Source organism: Oncorhynchus kisutch, linkage group LG11 (assembly GCF_002021735.2).
Source record: "Oncorhynchus kisutch isolate 150728-3 linkage group LG11, Okis_V2, whole genome shotgun sequence".
Taxonomy (NCBI): domain Eukaryota; kingdom Metazoa; phylum Chordata; class Actinopteri; order Salmoniformes; family Salmonidae; genus Oncorhynchus; species Oncorhynchus kisutch.
In genome coordinates, this window is record NC_034184.2 from 19464381 (window position 1) to 19484712 (window position 20332).

Below are 20332 nucleotides of genomic sequence, written 5' to 3' on the forward strand. Positions count from 1 at the left end.
GTGAACCAGGCGAGGCAATCATTTAACAAACCAAGGCTATCGAGTCTGCCGATGAGGATGTGGTGATTGACAGAGTCGAAATCCTTGGCCAGGTCAATGAATACGGCTGCACAGTATTGTTTCTTATCGATGGCGGTTAAGGTATAGTTTAGGACCTTTAGTGTGGCTGAGGTGCACCCATAACCAGCTCTGAAACCAGATTGCATCGCGGAGAAGGTATGGTGGGATTCAAAATGGTCGGTAATCTGTTTGTTGACTTGGCTTTCGAAGACCTTAGAAAGGCAGGGTAGGATAGATATAGGTCTGTAACAGTTCGGGTCAAGAGTGTCCCCCCCTTTGAAGAGGGGGATGACCGCAGCTGCTTTCCAATCTTTGGGAACCTCAGACAACCAATAGAGATCCTGGTTCAAGTCCAGGCTCTGTCACAGCCAGCCGTGACCGAGAAACTCATGGGGCAGCGCATAATTGGCCCAGCGTCATCCGGGTTAGGGGAGGATATGGCCGGCAGGGATGTCCTTTCCCCATTGCGCTCTAGTGACGCCTGTGGCAGACCGGGTACATGCCCGCTGACACTGTCACCAGGTGTTCCGACACATTGGTGTGGCTGGTTTCCGGGTTAAGTGGGCATTGTATCAAGAAGCAGTGCGGCTTGGTTGGGTTGTGTTTCAAAAGATGCACGGCTCTCAACCTTCACCTCTCCCAAGTCCGTACGGGAGTTGCAGCGATGGGACAAGACTGTAACTACCAATTGGGGAGAAAAAGGGTCAAAAAAAGAAAAGAAAAAGAATGCACAGTAAAATACCATAAATATGTTTTACAGTATTAATGATGGTGCATTGTGGGGAAACGTTGTAGGCGGGGAGTCTCTGGCTCATTAGAATATTTTAAGGCGTGCATTGTAAGAGGCTATATTTGCTGCACCCATGAGTGAGAATCCTGTACCCCCACACAATACACTAACATACTGTATTTGATTAATTCTATAGAATCTGTCCTGAAACTTTACAGTAACTTACTGGCCAATTGCTACAAGTAATTTAATGTAATTCAGAATACAGTGTCTTACCACATTTTTGGAGAACAAAAAATGATTTTGAACCCTAGTGGGTGCATGGTATTGTTGTTTCTCACTCATTAACATACTTTGAGGCCTGTCTTGTAAGAGGCTATATTTGTTACAGCTGTTAGAGAGAGTCCTGTACCAATTTAAGTGATATGTGGTAGAAGTTTCCTAACAATTAAATGTATATAGGGAACAGGTCAGAGTGGTAGTGGGTCTTAACCGTTTTACTGCTTAACCTGTTACCCATGTCCATTTGATCTGTTTTGCTCTGTGATTACAGCCAGTTAGGAAGCTTTTGTTTTGGCCTCTAGAAGTGCAAGTGACTGCAGCCAACCTGCTTGCTGTAATGCCTTGTAATTACAGTAAAATACTGTAGAAATAATTTTGTTAGAACTTTAAAGTCACACTTACTGTTCTGTGTGTTATTGCTCTGGCTTCAAATGACCATTAATATCTCAGTATATGATTGGATTGGATCTAGTCAGAGATACATCGTAAGATATCTTGCTGTAATTACAATTACACTGAAGACCAACGTATCCTTAACCACAACATTTTCAGTAACAGTTGATATGACTGTGATGTGTTTTCTTTCTCAACCTTGGTTGAATGCACTGACTGTAAGTTGATAAGTACAAGAGTGTCCGCTAGATGACCAAACATTTAATGTAAATGATAAGTCAATCAAAGACCATAGACTTTCTGAAAGAGGTGTTTTGAGGGGTCTTGAAGTTTATATGGAAATGGATAGGGAGCCAGTGAAGTTTGATGAGGTTCAGGGTCGGACTTAGTGATTTAGAGGCCGCAGGCAGAGGCCAGGAAAAAGGTATTGCCTTTTAATGAACCAAACCAATCATTAAAAAGTAGGATACCTTCGCACATTCATCCAAAAATAATTCCAGCATCTGAACAGTGCACTGCAACTCTCGTTCAATTCGGAAGTATTTTACAGCAATGCATGCCTGTATACTCTACCAGTGAGTACAGGTCTGCATACTGTAGCAGTGAGTACAGGTCTGTATAATCTATCAGTGAGTACAGGTCTGCATACTCTATCAGTGAGTACAGGTCTGTATACTGTAGCAGTGAGTACAGGTCTGTATAATCTATCAGTGAGTACAGGTCTGCATACTCTATCAGTGAGTACAGGTCTGTATACTGTAGCAGTGAGTACAGGTCTGTATACTGTAGCAGTGAGTACAGGTCTGTATACTGTAGCAGTGAGTACAGGTCTGTATACTGTAGCAGTGAGTACAGGTCTGTATACTGTAGCAGTGAGTACAGGTCTGTATACTCTATCAGTGAGTACAGGTCTGTATACTGTAGCAGTGAGTACAGGTCTGTATACTGTAGCAGTGAGTACAGGTCTGTATACTGTAGCAGTGAGTACAGGTCTGTATACTGTAGCAGTGAGTACAGGTCTGTATACTGTAGCAGTGAGTACCGGTCTGTATACTGTAGCAGTGAGTACAGGTCTGTATAATCTACCAGTGAGTACAGGTCTGTATACTGTAGCAGTGAGTACAGGTCTGTATAATCTATCAGTGAGTACAGGTCTGTATACTGTAGCAGTGAGTACAGGTCTGTATACTGTAGCAGTGAGTACAGGTCTGTATACTTTACCAGTGAGTACAGGTCTGTATGCTCTACCAGTGAGTACAGGTCTGTATGCTCTACCAGTGAGTACAGGTCTGTATACTCTACCAGTGAGTACAGGTCTGTATAATCTATCAGTGAGTACAGGTCTGCATACTCTATCAGTGAGTACAGGTCTGTATGCTCTACCAGTGAGTACAGGTCTGTATGCTCTACCAGTGAGTACAGGTCTGTATAATCTATCAGTGAGTACCGGTCTGTATAATCTATCAGTGAGTACAGGTCTGTATACTCTACCAGTGAGTACAGGTCTGTATACTTTACCAGTGAGTACAGGTCTGTATACTTTACCAGTGAGTACAGGTCTGTATGCTCTACCAGTGAGTACAGGTCTGTATGCTCTACCAGTGAGTACAGGTCTGTATACTCTACCAGTGAGTACAGGTCTGTATAATCTATCAGTGATTACAGGTCTGCATACTCTATCAGTGAGTACAGGTCTGTATGCTCTACCAGTGAGTACAGGTCTGTATGCTCTACCAGTGAGTACAGGTCTGTATAATCTATCAGTGAGTACCGGTCTGTATAATCTATCAGTGAGTACAGGTCTGTATACTCTACCAGTGAGTACAGGTCTGTATACTTTACCAGTGAGTACAGGTCTGTATACTTTACCAGTGAGTACAGGTCTGTATACTCTACCAGTGAGTGCAGGTCTGTATACTCTACCAGTGAGTGCAGGTCTGTATACTCTACCAGTGAGTACAGGTCTGTATACTCTACCAGTGAGTACAGGTCTGTATACTTTACCAGTGAGTACAGGTCTGTATAATCTATCAGTGAGTACCGGTCTGTATAATCTATCAGTGAGTACAGGTCTGTATACTCTACCAGTGAGTACAGGTCTGTATACTCTACCAGTGAGTGCAGGTCTGTATACTCTACCAGTGAGTACAGGTCTGTATACTCTACCAGTGAGTACAGGTCTGTATACTCTACCAGTGAGTGCAGGTCTGTATACTCTACCAGTGAGTACAGGTCTGTATACTCTACCAGTGAGTACAGGTCTGTATACTTTACCAGTGAGTACAGGTTTGTACAATCTATCAGTGAGTACCGGTCTGTATAATCTATCAGTGAGTACAGGTCTGTATACTTTACCAGTGAGTACATGTCTGTATACTTTACCAGTGAGTACAGGTCTGTATACTCTACCAGTGAGTGCAGGTCTGTATACTCTACCAGTGAGTACAGGTCTGTATACTCTACCAGTGAGTACAGGTCTGTATACTTTACCAGTGAGTACAGGTCTGTATAATCTATCAGTGAGTACCGGTCTGTATAATCTATCAGTGAGTACAGGTCTGTATACTCTACCAGTGAGTACAGGTCTGTATACTCTACCAGTGAGTACAGGTCTGTATAATCTATCAGTGAGTACCGGTCTGTATAATCTATCAGTGAGTACAGGTCTGTATACTCTACCAGTGAGTACAGGTCTGTATACTCTGCCAGTGAGTACATGTCTATTTCCATGTTGTTGTTTTTAGCATTCACTATATCATTAATAGGCTTGCATCCCAAATGGCACCCTATTTCCTATTTAGTGCACTACTTTTAACCAAGGCACATAGGGGTCTGGTGGGCCCTTGTCAAAGTAAGCCACTATATAGGGAATAGGATGCCATTTGGAATGTAACCTAGGTGTTTTGTTTAATTGGTCCTCTATCGTGCTACAGGTGAAAATGCTCCTGGCATGTTATCATTACTGTGTGTGTGTGTGTGTGTGTGTGTGTGCATGTGTGTGCAAAGATGGGCAGTATTTCTGTTACATGTATTTGAAATACTTATTTCAATTGCTTTTGAGTATTCCGTCATTTGTATTTCACTGGCTTGCAGTGAAATACAAACTACAATCCAATGTATTTTGTAACAAGATATTTTTGAGACCTGTAATTTGTATTTTACTTTGTTGTAAATTACAAAATACTGTTCTATACCATTTGTTTTTACAGGGGTTCATATTTTTGTGGCCGACTTTCACCCTGTATTGGTGTCAGATGTCTCATGACACTATGGTATGATAGGAGTTTCTGCTCAATTATAAAAATGAATGTACAAATATGGTACATCCTTGGGAGCAATTTCCAAACGCCTGAAAGTACCACATTCATCTGTACAAACAATAGTACGCAAGTATAAACACCATGGGACCACGCAACCGTCATACCACTCAAGAAGGAGATGCGTTCTGTCTCCTAGAGATGAACGTACTTTGGTGCGAAAAGTGCAAATCAATCCCAGAACAACAGCACAGGACCATGTGAAGATGCTGGAGGAAACAGGTACAAAAGTATCTATATCCACAGTAAAACGAGTCCTATATCGACATAACCTGAAAGGCCGCTCAGCAAGGAAGAAGACACTGCTCCAAAACTGCCATAAAAAAAACAGACTACGGTTTGCAACTGCACATGGGGACAAAGATCGTACTTTTTGGAGAAATGTCTTCTGGTCTGATGAAACAAAAATAGAACTGTTTGGCCATAATGACCATTGCTATGTTTGGAGGAAAACGGGCGAGGCTTGCAAGCCGAAGAACACCATCCCAATCGTGAAGTACCGGGGTGGCAGCCTCATGTTGTGGGGTTGCTTTGCTGCAGGAGCGACTGGTGCACTTCTCAAAATAGATGGCATATTGAGGAAGCAAAAGTATGTGGATATATTGAAGCAACATCTCAAGACATCAGTCAGGAAGTTAAAGCTTGGTCGCAAATTGCTCTTCCAAATGGACAATGATCCCAAGCATACTTCCAAAGTTTTGGCTTAAGGACAACAAAGTCAAGGTATTGGAGTGGCCATCACAAAGCCCTGACCTAAATCCTATAGAACATTTGTGGGCAGAACTGAAAAAAGCTTGTGCGAGCAAGGAGGCCTACAAACCTGACTCAGTTCCACCAGCTCTGTCAGGAGGAATGTGCCAAAATTCACCCAACTTATTGTGGGAAGCTTGTGGAAGGCTACATGAAATGTTTGACCCAAGTTAAACAATTTAAAGGTAATGCTACCAAATACTAATTGAGTGTATGTAAACTTCTGATCCACTGGGAATGTGATGAAAGAAATAAAAGCTGAAATAAATCATTCTCTCTACTATTATTCTGACATTTCACATTCTTAAAATAAATTGGTGATCCTAACTGACCTAAGACAGGGAATCTTTGCTAGGATTATGTTGTGAAAAACTGAGTTTAAATGTATTTGGCTAAGGTGTATGTAAACTTCTGACTTTAACTGTGTGTACATGTAGGTACAGTTAAAGTGACTATGCATCGATGATAAACAGAGAGTAGCAGCAGCGTAAAAGAGTGGGTTGGCGGGTACGGGGTGGCGGGACACAATGCAAATAGTCCGGGTAGCCATTGTGCGGAGGCATCGGTTAGTCTGGCTAATTGAGGTAGTATGTACGTGAATGTATAGTTAAAGTGACTATGTATAGATGATAAACAGAGAGTAGCAGCAGCGTAAAAGTGTGGTTGGCGGGGTGCTGGGACACAATGCAAATAGTCAGGGTAGCCATTTGTTTACCTGTTCAGGGGTCTTATGGCATGGGGGTAAAAGCTGTTGAGAAGCCTTTTTGTCCTAGACTTGGCGCTCCGCTACCGCTTGCCATGCGGTAGCAGAGAGAACAGTCTATGGCTGGGGTGGCTGGGGTCTTTGACAATTTTTAGGGCCTTCCTCTGACACCACCTGGTATAGAGGTCCTGGATGGCAGGCAGTTTAGCCCCAGTGATGTACTGGGCCATACGCACTACCCTCTGTAGCAGTTGCCGTACCAGGCAGTGATGCAACCTGTCAGGATGCTCTCGATGTTGCAGCTGAAGAACCTTTTGAGGATCTGAGGACCCATGCCAAATCTTTTCAGTCTTCTGAGGGGGAATATGTTTTTTCGTGCCCTCTTCACAACTGTCTTGGTGTGTTTGGACCATGTTAGTTTGTTGGTGATGTGGACGCCAAGGAACTTGAAAGTCTCAACCTGCTCCACTACAGCGCCATCCATGAGAATGGGGGCGTGCTCGGTCCTCCTTTTCCTGTAGTCCGCAATCATCTCCTTTGTCTTGGTTATGTTGAGGGATAGGTTGTTATTCTGGCACCACCCGGCCAGGTCTCATCATTGTCGGTGATGTTGCCTACCACTGTTGTGTCATCTGCAAACTTTATGATGGTGTTGGAAACGTGCCTCGCCATGCAGTCATGGGTGAACAGGGAGTACAGGAGGGGACTGAGCACGCACCCCTGAGGGGCTCCAGTATTGAGGATCAGCGTGGCAGATGTGTTGCTACCTACCCTCACCACCTGGGGGCGGCCCGTCAGGAAGGGTCCTTAACACAGGGTCCTTAACTTAGTGATGAGCTTTGAGGTCACAATGGTGATGAACGCTGAGCTGTAGTCAATGAATAGCGTTCTTATGTAGGTGTTACTTTTGTCCAGGTGGGAAAGGGCAGTGCAATAGAGATTGCATCATCTGTTTGAGCGGTATGCAAATTGAATAGTGCATTTCATGTAAAAAAAAATATATATATTTAAATCGAAAACCATGATAATTTCTTTTAGAATCTTACTGAAACCGAACTGATTTCAAAAAGCACTAATTGCTCAGCATTAGGTACTGTACAATGGATTACTGTCAAATGGATTACAGTAGCTGTGCTCTACAATAAATTAAAGTAACTTTCTGGCCAATTGCTGCCAGTAAATTACAAGATATTTGACAGGAAATGTTTTACAGTGTGATGCCACAAAAGGTTTGATTGAACACTGTGATGATAATAATAGTGTGATGACACAAAAGGTTTGATTGAACACTGTGATGATAATAATAGTGTGATGCCACAAAAGGTTTGATTGAACACTGTGATGATAATAATAGTGTGATGCCACAAAAGGTTTGATTGAACACTGTGATGATAATAATAGTGTGATGTAAGAAGGATTTAAACAGGACTGATATTTACATTTTCAAATTGGAAAGAAGCCAAAATAGTCAAGATGTTGTCAGTGAACAATACCACTCATACTGCTACATGTATATTAATACAACTGTAGGTATAGGGGTGTTAAATTAGGCTTACATATCAAACTAAAAACCATGCCTTTCTGCTTACGTGCAAATAAAGTTGGAGTCGTCACACTCCCAACAACGTCATGTGCAGTCTACTGTTGGATGGAAATCCCAACTTCACTCACTTACCTTAGACCTAGACACACACACACACACAAACACACACACACACGTCTGTAACTAGCTCCTTAATGTGATGAATGACTGAATCCCTAAATGGAGGGAGCTGTAAAGGCTCAGTGATTTCTGTCAATCAACTCACTCCATTCTAAAGATTGAAGAGATGAATGATCGACAGATTGCTGCCCCATAGTGCTCTGGTCAAAAGTAGTGCACTATATATGCAATATGGTGCCATTTGGGACACTCCCAGAGACTAAAGCACGGGTAGGCAACTAGATTCAGCCGTGGAATGATTTTTGTTGGAGCAGATGGTCGGCGGGCCAGAACATAACAAATAAACCACAACTAAGCCCCAAAAGAAATTGTATTTTCAAATATAATCATTTCATACCTTGATTGCACTACATTATTTTGTTTTGTAATTTAAAACAGGACTTTGTGACGAGAGGTGTATCTAGACAGCTGCTGTTGTCACCAACTCTGTTTTGTGGTAGGCTAGTTGACACACATGGCTTTGATACTGGTGTTGAGTGGCAAAACCATTCCCTGAATCCCCAAGGCCCTACTAACTCTCTAACACACACACACACACACACACACACACACACACACACACACACACACACACACACACACACACACACACACCACCTGTATTGGTCTATTTTCTGTAGATTAAGTTTGGATTAGCAGGTTCCCATACCTCTTTCACACTGAGGGCTTTTCTCTATGTCTCCTGAGATCAACCAACACAATGTTAGTATCAGTTGGTTATTGTGGTTATTATTATGAACAATGTGGATTCATTAATGTGTGTGTGTGTGTGTGTGTGTGTGTGTGTGTGTGTGTGTGTGTGTGTGTGTGTGTGTGTGTGTGTGCACTACTGACACACTGACACTTGACAAACTTGGTTCTGACATGCACGTTATTTATTTTTCTGACATTCACTCTACCTACTCAGTTGATGAAGGAGTGAACTGCAGGGTTTACATACAGTAACAAACATGATCAAGATTAAATAAATGATATACATAAAAGGTTATGCCATCATCTCACATCACACCTATAGGAATGTCAGTCAAGACACAATCAAGTGAGACGACAAAAATACGTAAAATCAAATCAAACGTTATTTGCCACATGTGCCGTGAAATGCACAAGAAGGTAGAGTGAATGAAATGACACTGGGGAATAAAAAACTATTATTCAGCAGTACTATCAATTCACCACTAGATGCCACTCTTGTCCTATGTACAATTCATTTACATACTATCAATAGAACAGCTCCTCCCACCAGCCGCCACTGAGAAGAACATATTGGAAGATAGAAAGTGACCTTCTCTCCAACAGAAACCTTACAGGCAGAGGTGAGTAGCTCACACAGGCATTCAGTCATTTGGCAAGAGTACAAATCACCTGGGACCAGGCTAAGAGGGAGGGGATTAGGAGACAGATTAGTTAATACCCTAATAGACTAACTTTCATAGCTAATGTTACTTCCAAAGATTTAAAAAAGTATATTTGTTACCATGACTAGCTAACTAGTAAGTGGTAAACAAAAGTCTAGCGTAGGTGAAGGCTAAAAGCTATACTTAGCTAGGTAGATATCTAGCAGTAACGTGCCTCAAACCCTCCATCTAGTTCCTCAGTTATATCATCTGCATTAAGTTCCAGCGCCACCCCAGAGATAACCCCCTTGATAGGTGTCCTGCTTTGAAGACCCACACACTACACATTCCATTCAGATAACTGTTTAAAGGGCACAAAGCACGCTTCATCTGCTTCGCAGACACCAAACAAAAAAAAGAAAACACTTGTTATTCTAACTGACGCCGCATTACTCAACGCATCCATGATTTTTATCAAGATTTCCTCCAACCCCCATGTTATCCAGCTTGATGAGTAGGCCTCCCTTCCACATCATATCATAAGCCTACATCAAAGAAAACGGCTACCACCACCTCCTTATTTGCCTGTGCCTTCCGTTTGACTGACTCAATGCACAGTTCAGGATCAATCGCTCCCCTGCCTTTCCTGAACCCACGTTGATCTGGTGACATTAGTCCTCTACTCTCCAGAAAGTACGTTATCATCCTTTCCATAAGTTTATATACATGAGATGTCAACGCTATCGGCCTATAGCTTGAAGGAGTATTAGGGTCTTTCCCTGGTTTCCATATCGGCACCACTACAGTCTGCTTCCAACTTCCAGGTGGTTTCCCTTCCTGCCCCACCTTAATGTAAAGGCCCAATACTTTCCCCATTGCAGCGTCACTGAGATGAGCCATCATGATGTAACACATCCCTTCCATCCCAGGAGATGTTGCTCCAGCTTTAGCTAATGCTCTCTTCATCTCAGCCAATGTAAAAGGGCCATTCAATGTATCCCCACTTTTGGTCCTGATCCAGGACCCTCTGATGTTCTCCTCTGACCCTCTCTCTCCCACGCTTCTGTCAGATTATTTGAGCTGTGCACCTTCACAAATGCCTGGGCTAACATCTCTGCCTTCTCCATGTCTCTCACTGCAACAGTCTCCCCACTTTACAGCACAGGGAGATCCCAATCTATTCTGACCCCACTCATCCTCTTAATCATCCCCTATACAGTACCTTTCCCACAGAAGTGGTCCTGCCTATGTTTCCACAGAACCGGCACCAATATCCTCTCTTAACTGTCCTAATGATTGTTCTTACTACTGCTTGTTTATAATGAATCAGGTGCTGGTAATTATGGGACCCTTTCAACATTCTGAAAGCCCTGTTCCTACACTTCACTATTTCTCTACACTCTTCAATCCACATTTTATATATTCTTCAGCTACCCTTAACCCCTCCCATCTATCTCTAAAAACCATCCAGTCTTGACTTCTACTTGCCATATATTTTTCACTGTGCTGTGATGTTTCACAAAAGTTCTGAACCTACCTATTCTTATAGTTTCCACAGATTCTACATTAAAGACGAACACCTTTACTAAAAGTACTATTATATTATTGTTTGACTGACCATGGCTTTTCAAGTCACTCAGCAGTGCTATTTGCAAAGATAGCTTTAAGTGAATGTTGGGATTTTTCAGCCATTCCTGAACCTGCGACCAAAAACAAACTACATATGGGCAATACCAAAACAAGTGATCTAATGATTATATATCTTTGCAACAAAATATGCAGAGCTGGGATGTTTGTATCCCCCATATCCCCCATATACATAACATTCTATTCTACCAACAGGACATTCATAACTGTTATATCTCATGTTAATAGAGTTGTGGCTGAACGACAACACAGAGAATATAGAGCTGGCATGGTTTTCCGTGCATCGGCAGGACAGAACAGCTACGTCTGGTAAGACTAGGGGTGGGGGTGTGTGTCTATTTGTCAATAACAGGTGGTGTGCGATGTCTAATATTAAAGAAGTCTCAAGGTATTGCTTGCCTGAGGTAGAGTACATTATGATAAGCTGCAGACCACACGATCTACCAAGAGAGTTCTTATCTATATTATTCGTAGCCGTCTATTTACCTCCAAAGAACGAAGCTGGCACTAAGAACGCACTCAACAAGCTGTATAAGGCCATAAGCAAACAAGAAAATGCTCATCCAGAAGCTCCTAGTGGCCCGGTGACTTTAATGTAGGCAAACTGAAATCTGAGTTACCTCATTTCTACCAGCATGTCACATGTGCAACCAGAGGAAAAAAAATCTGGACCACATTTACTCAACACACAGAGATGCATACATAGCTCTCCCTCGCCCTCCATTTGGAAAATCTGACCATAAGTCTATCCTCCTGATTCCTGCTTACAAGCACAAACTAAAGCAGGAAGTACCAGTGACTCGCTCAATACGGAAGTGGTCAGATGAGGTGGATGCTCATGACTGCATGGCCAGGCACGACTCCAACACCATCATCAAGTTTGCCGATGACACAACCTTGGTAGGCCTGATCAACGACAACGATGACACAGCCTACAGGGAGGTCAGAGACCTGGAGTTGTGGTGCCAGGACAACAACCTCTCCCCTCAATGTGAGAAAGACAAAGGAGCTGATGATTGGCTGAGAGAAATTCATGATAAAAAGATTGTGGGAGCTATTTTGTTAGACTTTTTGACATCGATCATAGTCTGCTGCTGGAAAAACGTGTCATGGCTTTACAGCCCCTACTATATTGTGGATAAAGAGTTACCTGTCTAACAGAACACACATTGTAATATTATTGTATGGTGGTTTTATACATTTTGTATTGTAGATATGTAGTGGTGTAATAATGTTATGATATACTGTTTTATCTTTTGTTTTATGTGTGATAAGTAGTTGCTGCCTTAGCAGAAGCTAATGGGGATCGATAATAAATACAAATACAAATTATATTATTTACAAATATTATACAATTTTTAAACATTTATTTTAACATATTTTTTTTATCAATTATTATTTTTCTGGTGGATTAAACTGAAATTGCAACCAGCTTTCTATGGCTTGTTTTAAAAAATATTAATATTTCGGAGATTATTAAATTTTTAAATGACCGAAAGTGAGATGTTGTAATCTGAATTCATGGAAAGGGCTATTTTTGAACAGAGGGTAAGCCATTCCTAATAATCTGTTGCAGAACCAGTTCGGATTCAAGTATTAACTTGTATGACTGAAGCCTTTAGTCAAATCAAACTTTATTGCACATGCGCTGAATACAACAAGTGCAGACTTTACCATGAAATGCTTACTTACAAGCCCTTAACCAACAGTACAGTTCAAGAAGAAGAAAATATTTACCAAGTAGGCTAAAATAAAAAAGTAATAATAAAAAGTAACACAATAAGAATAACAAGGCTATATACAGGAGCACCGGTACCGGTGCACACGGAGCGCCGGTACCGAGTCCGTGTGCAGGGGTACAGGCTAGTTGAGGACTATGCATAGGTAACAAACAAACAGCGAGTAGCAGCAGTGTACAAAAGGGAGGGGTTATCAATGTAAATTGTGCAGTGCGATTTTTATGAATTGTTCAGCAGTCTAATGGCTTGGGGGTAGAAGCTGTTGAGGAGCCTCTTGGTCCTAGACTTGCCACTCTGGTACCACTTGCCGTGCGGTAGCAGAAGAAAGAGTCTATAACTTGGGTGACTGGAGTCTCTGACAATTTTATGGGTTTTCCTCTGACACCGCCTATTATATAGGTCTTGGATGGCAGGAAGCTTGGCCCCAGTGATGTACTGGGCCGTACACACTACCCTCTGTAGCGCCTTACGGTCAGATGCCGAGCAGTTGCCATACCAGGTGGTGACGCAACCGGTCAGGATGCTCTCAATGCAGATATCAATATTGCAGATTTATTGTTGGATCTGATTTTACTAGCTAACATTTCCATGGCCATAATAAATAGATACAGTATGCTGATAGTGGACAAACTTGTTTTACTACTCTTTTACAGTTGAATACTTTCTGAGATGTAGACATTATTTACTATTTTACACCTGGGGTTACTATACATTCTGTAACTTTAACCCATTGCATAAGAGATTCTCCTAAATTAAAATAGTCCATGCATTTATGTATACATTATAGTTGTTCTTTATCAAAGGCCTGGTTCTATTGTTTTCAGTTATTGTCTTATATTATCTCCAATGTATCTCCTATGTAAAAAATCTGATTAGGATGAATAATATTTGATAACACCTTTTTAATTCTAAGTGCTATACATTTTGCTAAAATGTTGGCATCACAACACTGAAGTGTAAGGGTTCTCCATTTTTATAGGAATGGTTAAAACATGTTAATAATGGACATTTGAGTACATCTAAAAATATTTGATATACCTCAACTGCCATCCAGCCTTGGAGTTTTCCTGGACTTAAAGGCTTTAATTACATATAGAAATTCATCCTCTGTATTCAGGCCTTCACATGAGTCTTTCTGTACCTCTGTTAATTTGACACTACTAATAGAAAAAAATTCCTCACAATTAACTTCAGTTAGTAGAGACGGACTAGACTGAAATGAAACATAAGCTTAAAGTACTTTGCTTCCTCTCAAAATATAGTTTGGTGAATCATGGATGACACCGTCATTTGTAATAAGTTTCTGTATATTATTTTTGGTAGCATTTCTATGTTGAAGATTAAAAAAGAATTTGGTGCATTTTTCCCAATATTCCATCCAATTTGCTTTATTTTGTAAAAAAATATTACGCTTGAACTTTCTTGAATAAGCAACTCCATTTCTTTGTTTTTCTTCTAACTTATTCTGTTCATGAAAATAAAAATGTGGTTTTAGTCTTAATTTAAGGTTAGGGTTATGCTTAGTAGTGTGTTTAAGGTTATTTTTAGGTTTAAAATGACATTTTAAGAAGAGAAATTGTAGAAATCGGCGAGGTTTATAACGTTCTGTCTGTGGTAACTAATGACGACCCTGAACTGGAACTGTTGTCTGCGCATGCGTAAATGCTGTAAATGCGTAAATGTTAGCAGCTTTTTGACTTGTAATTTCAAACGTGTTATTCCAGACATCAATGCTGTAGTTTAACAGCGGAATGAAGCATATTCTCTCAGCGAAACAATCAGAAAGTAGTGGGTACAATATTACCCAGCATTCCCTTCGCCCGTGTATATGGAAACGGTATTTGATCATTTGCTGAAATTCCACCAAAACCACATAAAGCTACATTAAATTCCCTACTGGACCATATTATTGTGCGCGGACTCAACATGCAATATTTTGTATTGTAGGTTTACCCAATGTGCGTTCAGTATTTGTGTCTACATAAATAAACTTATTGATGAGTAACTATAGACCATAGTGTTGCTGAAATTGCTACCCTATCCCTACTGTCGGTCTTGGTTGGCACCGAGTTTTTATCTCAGTCTATTTTCTTCTATGAAAGTTACAGTTGTGCAATACATTTACGAACGGACAAGCTGACTGCGCTCTGAATTTACCAACCACCCAGAGCACAATACAGCTTCAATGACTCTTGATTGGTCAACGTCACACTCTGTGGCACCGCATTCGATGGCAGAGACGAAGAACGACAGAAAACACCATTTCTAGTAGTTACCATAGCCACAAAGTCAATTTTGACAATATCGTAAAGAATCATGAAAACAAAAATTAGCTTTTTGGTCTTAATTTAGGTTTATGCATAAGGTTAGCAGTGTGGCTATGGTTAGGCTTAAGGTTAGTGTTAGGGTCAAAATGACATTTTAAGAAGATAGATTGTAGAAATAGGCGGGGTGTATGACTTTGTGACTGTTGTAACTAGTAACGACCAGGAACGGCGATTTTGGTTTGTTTACATAAAACGGACCTAGAGCACAAGGGCCACAAAGGAACAAATTAGACAAAAAGACATGTCTTAATGTATTTCATACGTGAGTAGCTAAAACGTTTATATTTTATTTAATTGCAGAGCTATTTTTGTGTTAGCATTCTTTCCTTTCTAGCATCACTCCTTGTGCCCTCAGTTAGCTCACTAGGATACGCGTTAACGTTAGCTACATAAAAACCGACCTGAATTTATTTTAAATTGCGATATTTGTGTCTATCCACTACATAATATTTCGTCTTATATCTAACATTCCCATGCCAGGCATTCCACTTGTCTGGTATTGCTTGCTAATCTTCGCTATCTAACATAAACTGTAGTTAGTCGGTAACGTTAGTTAGCTAGGTAGCTAGCAACTGTAGTTAGCTAGCTAACGTGTACAACAGGGTTATTTATTGATCCATGGCCACAGCTCGGTTGGCGTTTTTCCTCATGTTGCATGTTATATAAATCATTGAACTACGAACGTTGTAGAATAATATGCCGATTCCACACCAGCGGGAGCGGAAATATTTTTGGTATGTCATTGTTCTGGCAATTCTCAAAAACTTCATTGTTCATGCTTTTTACATTTGTATCACAAACCATTTTTGAGAAAATCATTATTAAAGTGTTCCTTTTTAGACCTATATGCCTCCTGTAAGACCCTATAATCGGTGAACAATAACGCTCAGTTGCGGTCAGTGCCATTTAAGATGAGGGAGGACGATGTTTTTTCATGAGCATGACCATATTTTTATTAAAGCATATTGGATGACTGTCATTCATATTCCATTCACCCTGTTCAATGTAACAGCGATAGGTTTAGACTACTACATGATACTAACATTTTCCCTATACCTATCATGAGGTTGCTACAACCAAGCCTATGAATGAAAATTTACAACGTAGGCGCACACAGGACTAGAGACAAATTTGAGGTGACAGACCTTGACATATGGACTGATGGTGACATTCAGTACCACCTTGCACACTCTTGCCTGCATCAAGCTGATATAGGGTGTAATCATTAGTCCAACAGTTGCAAACGATTGGACAAATTATTATTTTTTATCCCTGTTTTGTTCCATTTGCATCCGTTTAAGAAACATTTTTCAGTAGAATCAGCTGAATGAATATCAATTCAAATTGTATTAGTCACATGTGCCGAATACAACAGGTCTATAGACCTTACAGTGAAATGTTTACTTACGAGCCCCTAACCAACAATGCAGTTTAAAATAATAAGAAAGAAAAGTATCAAGTAATTAAAGAGCAGCAGTAATCGCAAGCAGTGATCACGTGTAAACACTATTCACTTTCATAGCAGCCACGTTCTATTCTTTTTATCTATGCACTCTCCTCCTCTCACCTCTTCGCTTGGGGATGCACAACACATCAACTGTATGTGACCAGGCGAAAAAACCTTTCCGAGCCAAACCACTCCACACAGCCTCCATTGTTCTCACAATATTTGCTAAAATAACATCATAGTAAGCATAGCTAACAGAACTAACAAGTTAGTAAACCCTCTACAATCATGCAGTTACATTAGTGTACAGTCAGTAAGCAGTTAGTAAGCAGTTACACCGGCAGGCCCCGGTGGCAATAAATTGGTCAAACCAAAAGCTTACCTTGACTTGAAAGAGTTTCAGTGTTGTGTTGGATAGTCATAACCAGCTAGCTAACATAGCATCCCTCTGTTTGAGCAGGCTAAACTAGCTGTGAAAGTGAAAAAAATTGCTCTTCTCCTTCATTTCGGAAGAAATTAATTTAACTGTTGTCTCTCTCTCTCTGAGTCAACTACTCACCTCATTTTATGCAGTGCTAGCTGTAGCTTATGTGTTCAGTACTAAATTCATTATCTGATTCTTTGATTGGGTGGACAACGTGTCAATCCATGCTGCAAGAGCTCTGATAGGTTGGAGGATGTCCTCCGGAAGTTGACATAATTACTGTGTAAGTCTATGGAAGGGGGTGAGAACCATGAGCCTCCTAGGTTTTGTATTGAAGTCAATGTACCCAGAGGAAGACGGAAGATAGCTTTCTTCCAGCTATACCATGGTGCTACGCTACATATGCTGTGGAGGCTAATGTAGACCTTTGCAAAATGAGGATGGTCCTCCTCTTCCTCTGAGGTGCCTCCACTGATAACGTTACATGATACAGACAGCATTTTGGTGTCATTACATTATAGCTACTCCTTACAGTGTGCTCTAAAATGTGACCATCGACTCGATTCGGTCTTATGTAGCAACATTTGAAATTATGTTTTTACGTAGGATAAAAGTAGATTGAGGAACAATGGGAAAGTAATTCTGCTTTAAAAGTTTATATAATTTTTTAACACCACATTTGAGAAAATGGCCCATGAATGTTTTGGTACACCTACTGAAGAAATCTTCCTTGTCTACACCTATTCAGCATCGTTCACACCCTCTTAAGCCTTACTTGCTGACCAGACCAGACATCGCGTGCGGGAGCGTCGCAAAATAAATTTAGAAATCCATGTTATTCAATTATTGCACCCTCACTGCTCGCGTGCACCAACGAGCGTCTGCAATGCCAGGAGCTAAAATAGAACTCCTTTCTATTTCTGACGCAGATTGCGCTGAAAGTCCTGCCACTTCCATCTCCTCATTTGTTTATAGAAGCAGATACTCACGTGACATCTCCTCATTGGTTATACCCACGTGGGTGATTGAAAGATAAAAATGTTTTACCGGTTGTCGTGGTAAAAGTGTAGATGCCAATCACCATATAAGTTCAAAGATGAAAAAGCCTGGAAGGAGGAGAATTGACTAGAAACGATTCGGGTGGCCGTTTTTATGTGTGGATTAATTGTCGGAGTAGAAGACCTTGTGCATTTCAGGTAAAATAACAACTCAATGTTTATATCCCAGGACCTATTAGCTAGCAACAGCAAGCGAGCTAAATAGGACAAATTAGCTAGCAAGTGCAAGCTAACTAGATAAATTGCCATACATGTTTAATGCTTTTCAACCTGTCCCCAAATTAATGTCATTGGTTCAGAGTTTGTTTTGATTTTTTAATCGGCATGTTGTGATCGTGTTTGGTGTAGTGGGACAAAATATATTTATGAACGATGGCGCACACGCACAAACAGTTTGGGTTCTGTGTTAGCCCCACTTATCTCTTTAAATCAAATCAAATGTTATTTGTCACACATGTTTAGCAGATGTTAATGCAAGTGTAGCGAAATGCTTGTGCTTCAAGTTCCGACAATGCAGTAATAACTAGAGGTCGACCGACTATACCGATACCAATTATTGGAGGACCAAAACGTCCGATACCGATTAATCGGCCGATTTTAAAATAAAAAATGTATTTGTAATAATGACAATTACAACAATACTGAATTAACACTTTCACTTAATATAATACATCAATAAAATCAATTTAGCCTCAAGTAGATAATGAAACATGTTCAATTTGGTTTAAATAATGCAAAAACAAAGTGTTGGAGAAGAACGTAAAAGTGCAATATTTGCTATGTAAGACAGCTAATGTTTCTTGCTCAGAATATGAGAACATATGAAAGCTGGTGGTTCCTTTTAACATGAGTCTTCAATATTCCCAGGTAAGAAGTTTTAGGTTGTATTTCATTAACCTTTGACTATTGGATGTTCTTATAGGCACTTTAGTATTGCCAGTGTAACAGTATAGCTTCCGTCCTTCTCCTCGCTCCTCCCTGGGCTCGAACCAGCAACACAACGACAACAGCCACCACATCGAAGCGTTACCCATGCAGAGCAAGGGAAACAACCACCCCAAGGCTCAGAGCGAGTGAAGTTTGAAACGCTATTAGCGCGCGCTAACTAGCCAGCCATTTCACTTCGGTCACACCAGGTCACACCAGCCTCATCTCGGGAGTTGATAGGTTTGAAGTCATAAACAGCGCAATGCTTGAAGCACAAGGAAGAGCTGCTGGCAAATCGCACGAAAGTGCTGTTTGAATGAATGTTTACGTGCCTGCTTCTGCCTACCACCGCTCAGTCAGATACTTAGATACTTGTATGCTCAGTCAGATTATATGCAACACAGGACACGCTAGATAATATCTAGTAATATCATCAACCATGTGTAATTAACTAGTGATTATGATTGATTGTTTTTTTTATAAGATAAGTTTAATGCTAGCTAGTAACTTACCCTGGCTTACTGCATTTGCGTAACAGGCAGTCTCCTTGTGGAGTGCAACGAGAGAGAGGCAGGTCGTTATTGCGTTGGACTAGTTAACTGTAAGGTTGCAAGATTGGATCCCCCGAGATTGGATCCCCCTGACAAGGTGAAAATCTGTCTTTCTGCCCCTGAACGAGGCAGTTAACCCACCGTTCCTAGGCCGTCATTGAAAATAAGAATATGTTCTTAACTGACTTGCCTAGTTAAATAAAGATTAAATAAAGGTGTAAAAAAAATACAGATTTCCGATTATGAAAACTTGAAATAGGCCCTAATTAATCGGTCGAACTCTAGTAATAACCAACAAGTAATCTAACCTAACAATTCCACAACTACTACCTTATACACACAAGTATAAAGGGATAAAGAATATGTACATAAATATATATGAATGAGTGATGGTACAGAACGGCATAGGCAAGATGCAGTAGATGGTATAGAGTACAGTATATACATATGAGATGAGTAATGTAGGATATATAAACATATACAAGTGGCATTGTTTTAAGTGGCCAGTGATGCATGTATTACATAAAGATGGCAAGATGCAGCAGTTTAAATGAGTACAGTATATACATATACATATGAGATGAGTAATGTAGGGTATGTAAACATTTATATTAAGTGGCATTGTTTAAAGTGGCTAGTGATACATTTTTCCATTATTAAAGTGGCTGGAGTTGAGTCAGTATGTTGGCAGCAGCCACTCAATGTTAGTGGTGGCTGTTTAACAGTCTGATGGCCTTGAGATAGAAGCTGTTTTTCAGTCTCTCGGTCCCTGCTTTGATGTACCTGTACTGAGCTCGCCTTCTGGATGATAGCGGGGTGAACAGGCAGTGGCTTGCTCGGGTAGTTGTTGTCCTTGATGATCTTTATGGCCTTCCTGTGCCATCGGATGGTGTAGGTGTCCTGGAGGGCAGGTAGTTTGC

General features: G+C 40.7%; 1 protein-coding gene across 2 annotated transcripts in view; it reads left to right on the forward strand.

Moving 5' to 3' along the window:
- Window positions 1-14925: 14925 nt before the first annotated feature.
- abca5 (ATP-binding cassette, sub-family A (ABC1), member 5) overlaps window positions 14926-20332 on the forward strand; it is a 103176-nt gene continuing 97769 nt past the window's right edge. For both annotated transcript variants that reach the window (XM_020495552.2, XM_031835414.1), the window contains exon 1: window positions 14926-15267. In XM_020495552.2, the coding sequence (XP_020351141.2) occupies window positions 15255-15267 (13 nt within the window). In that variant the 5' untranslated portion in view covers window positions 14926-15254. The remainder of the gene's footprint in view (window positions 15268-20332) is intronic.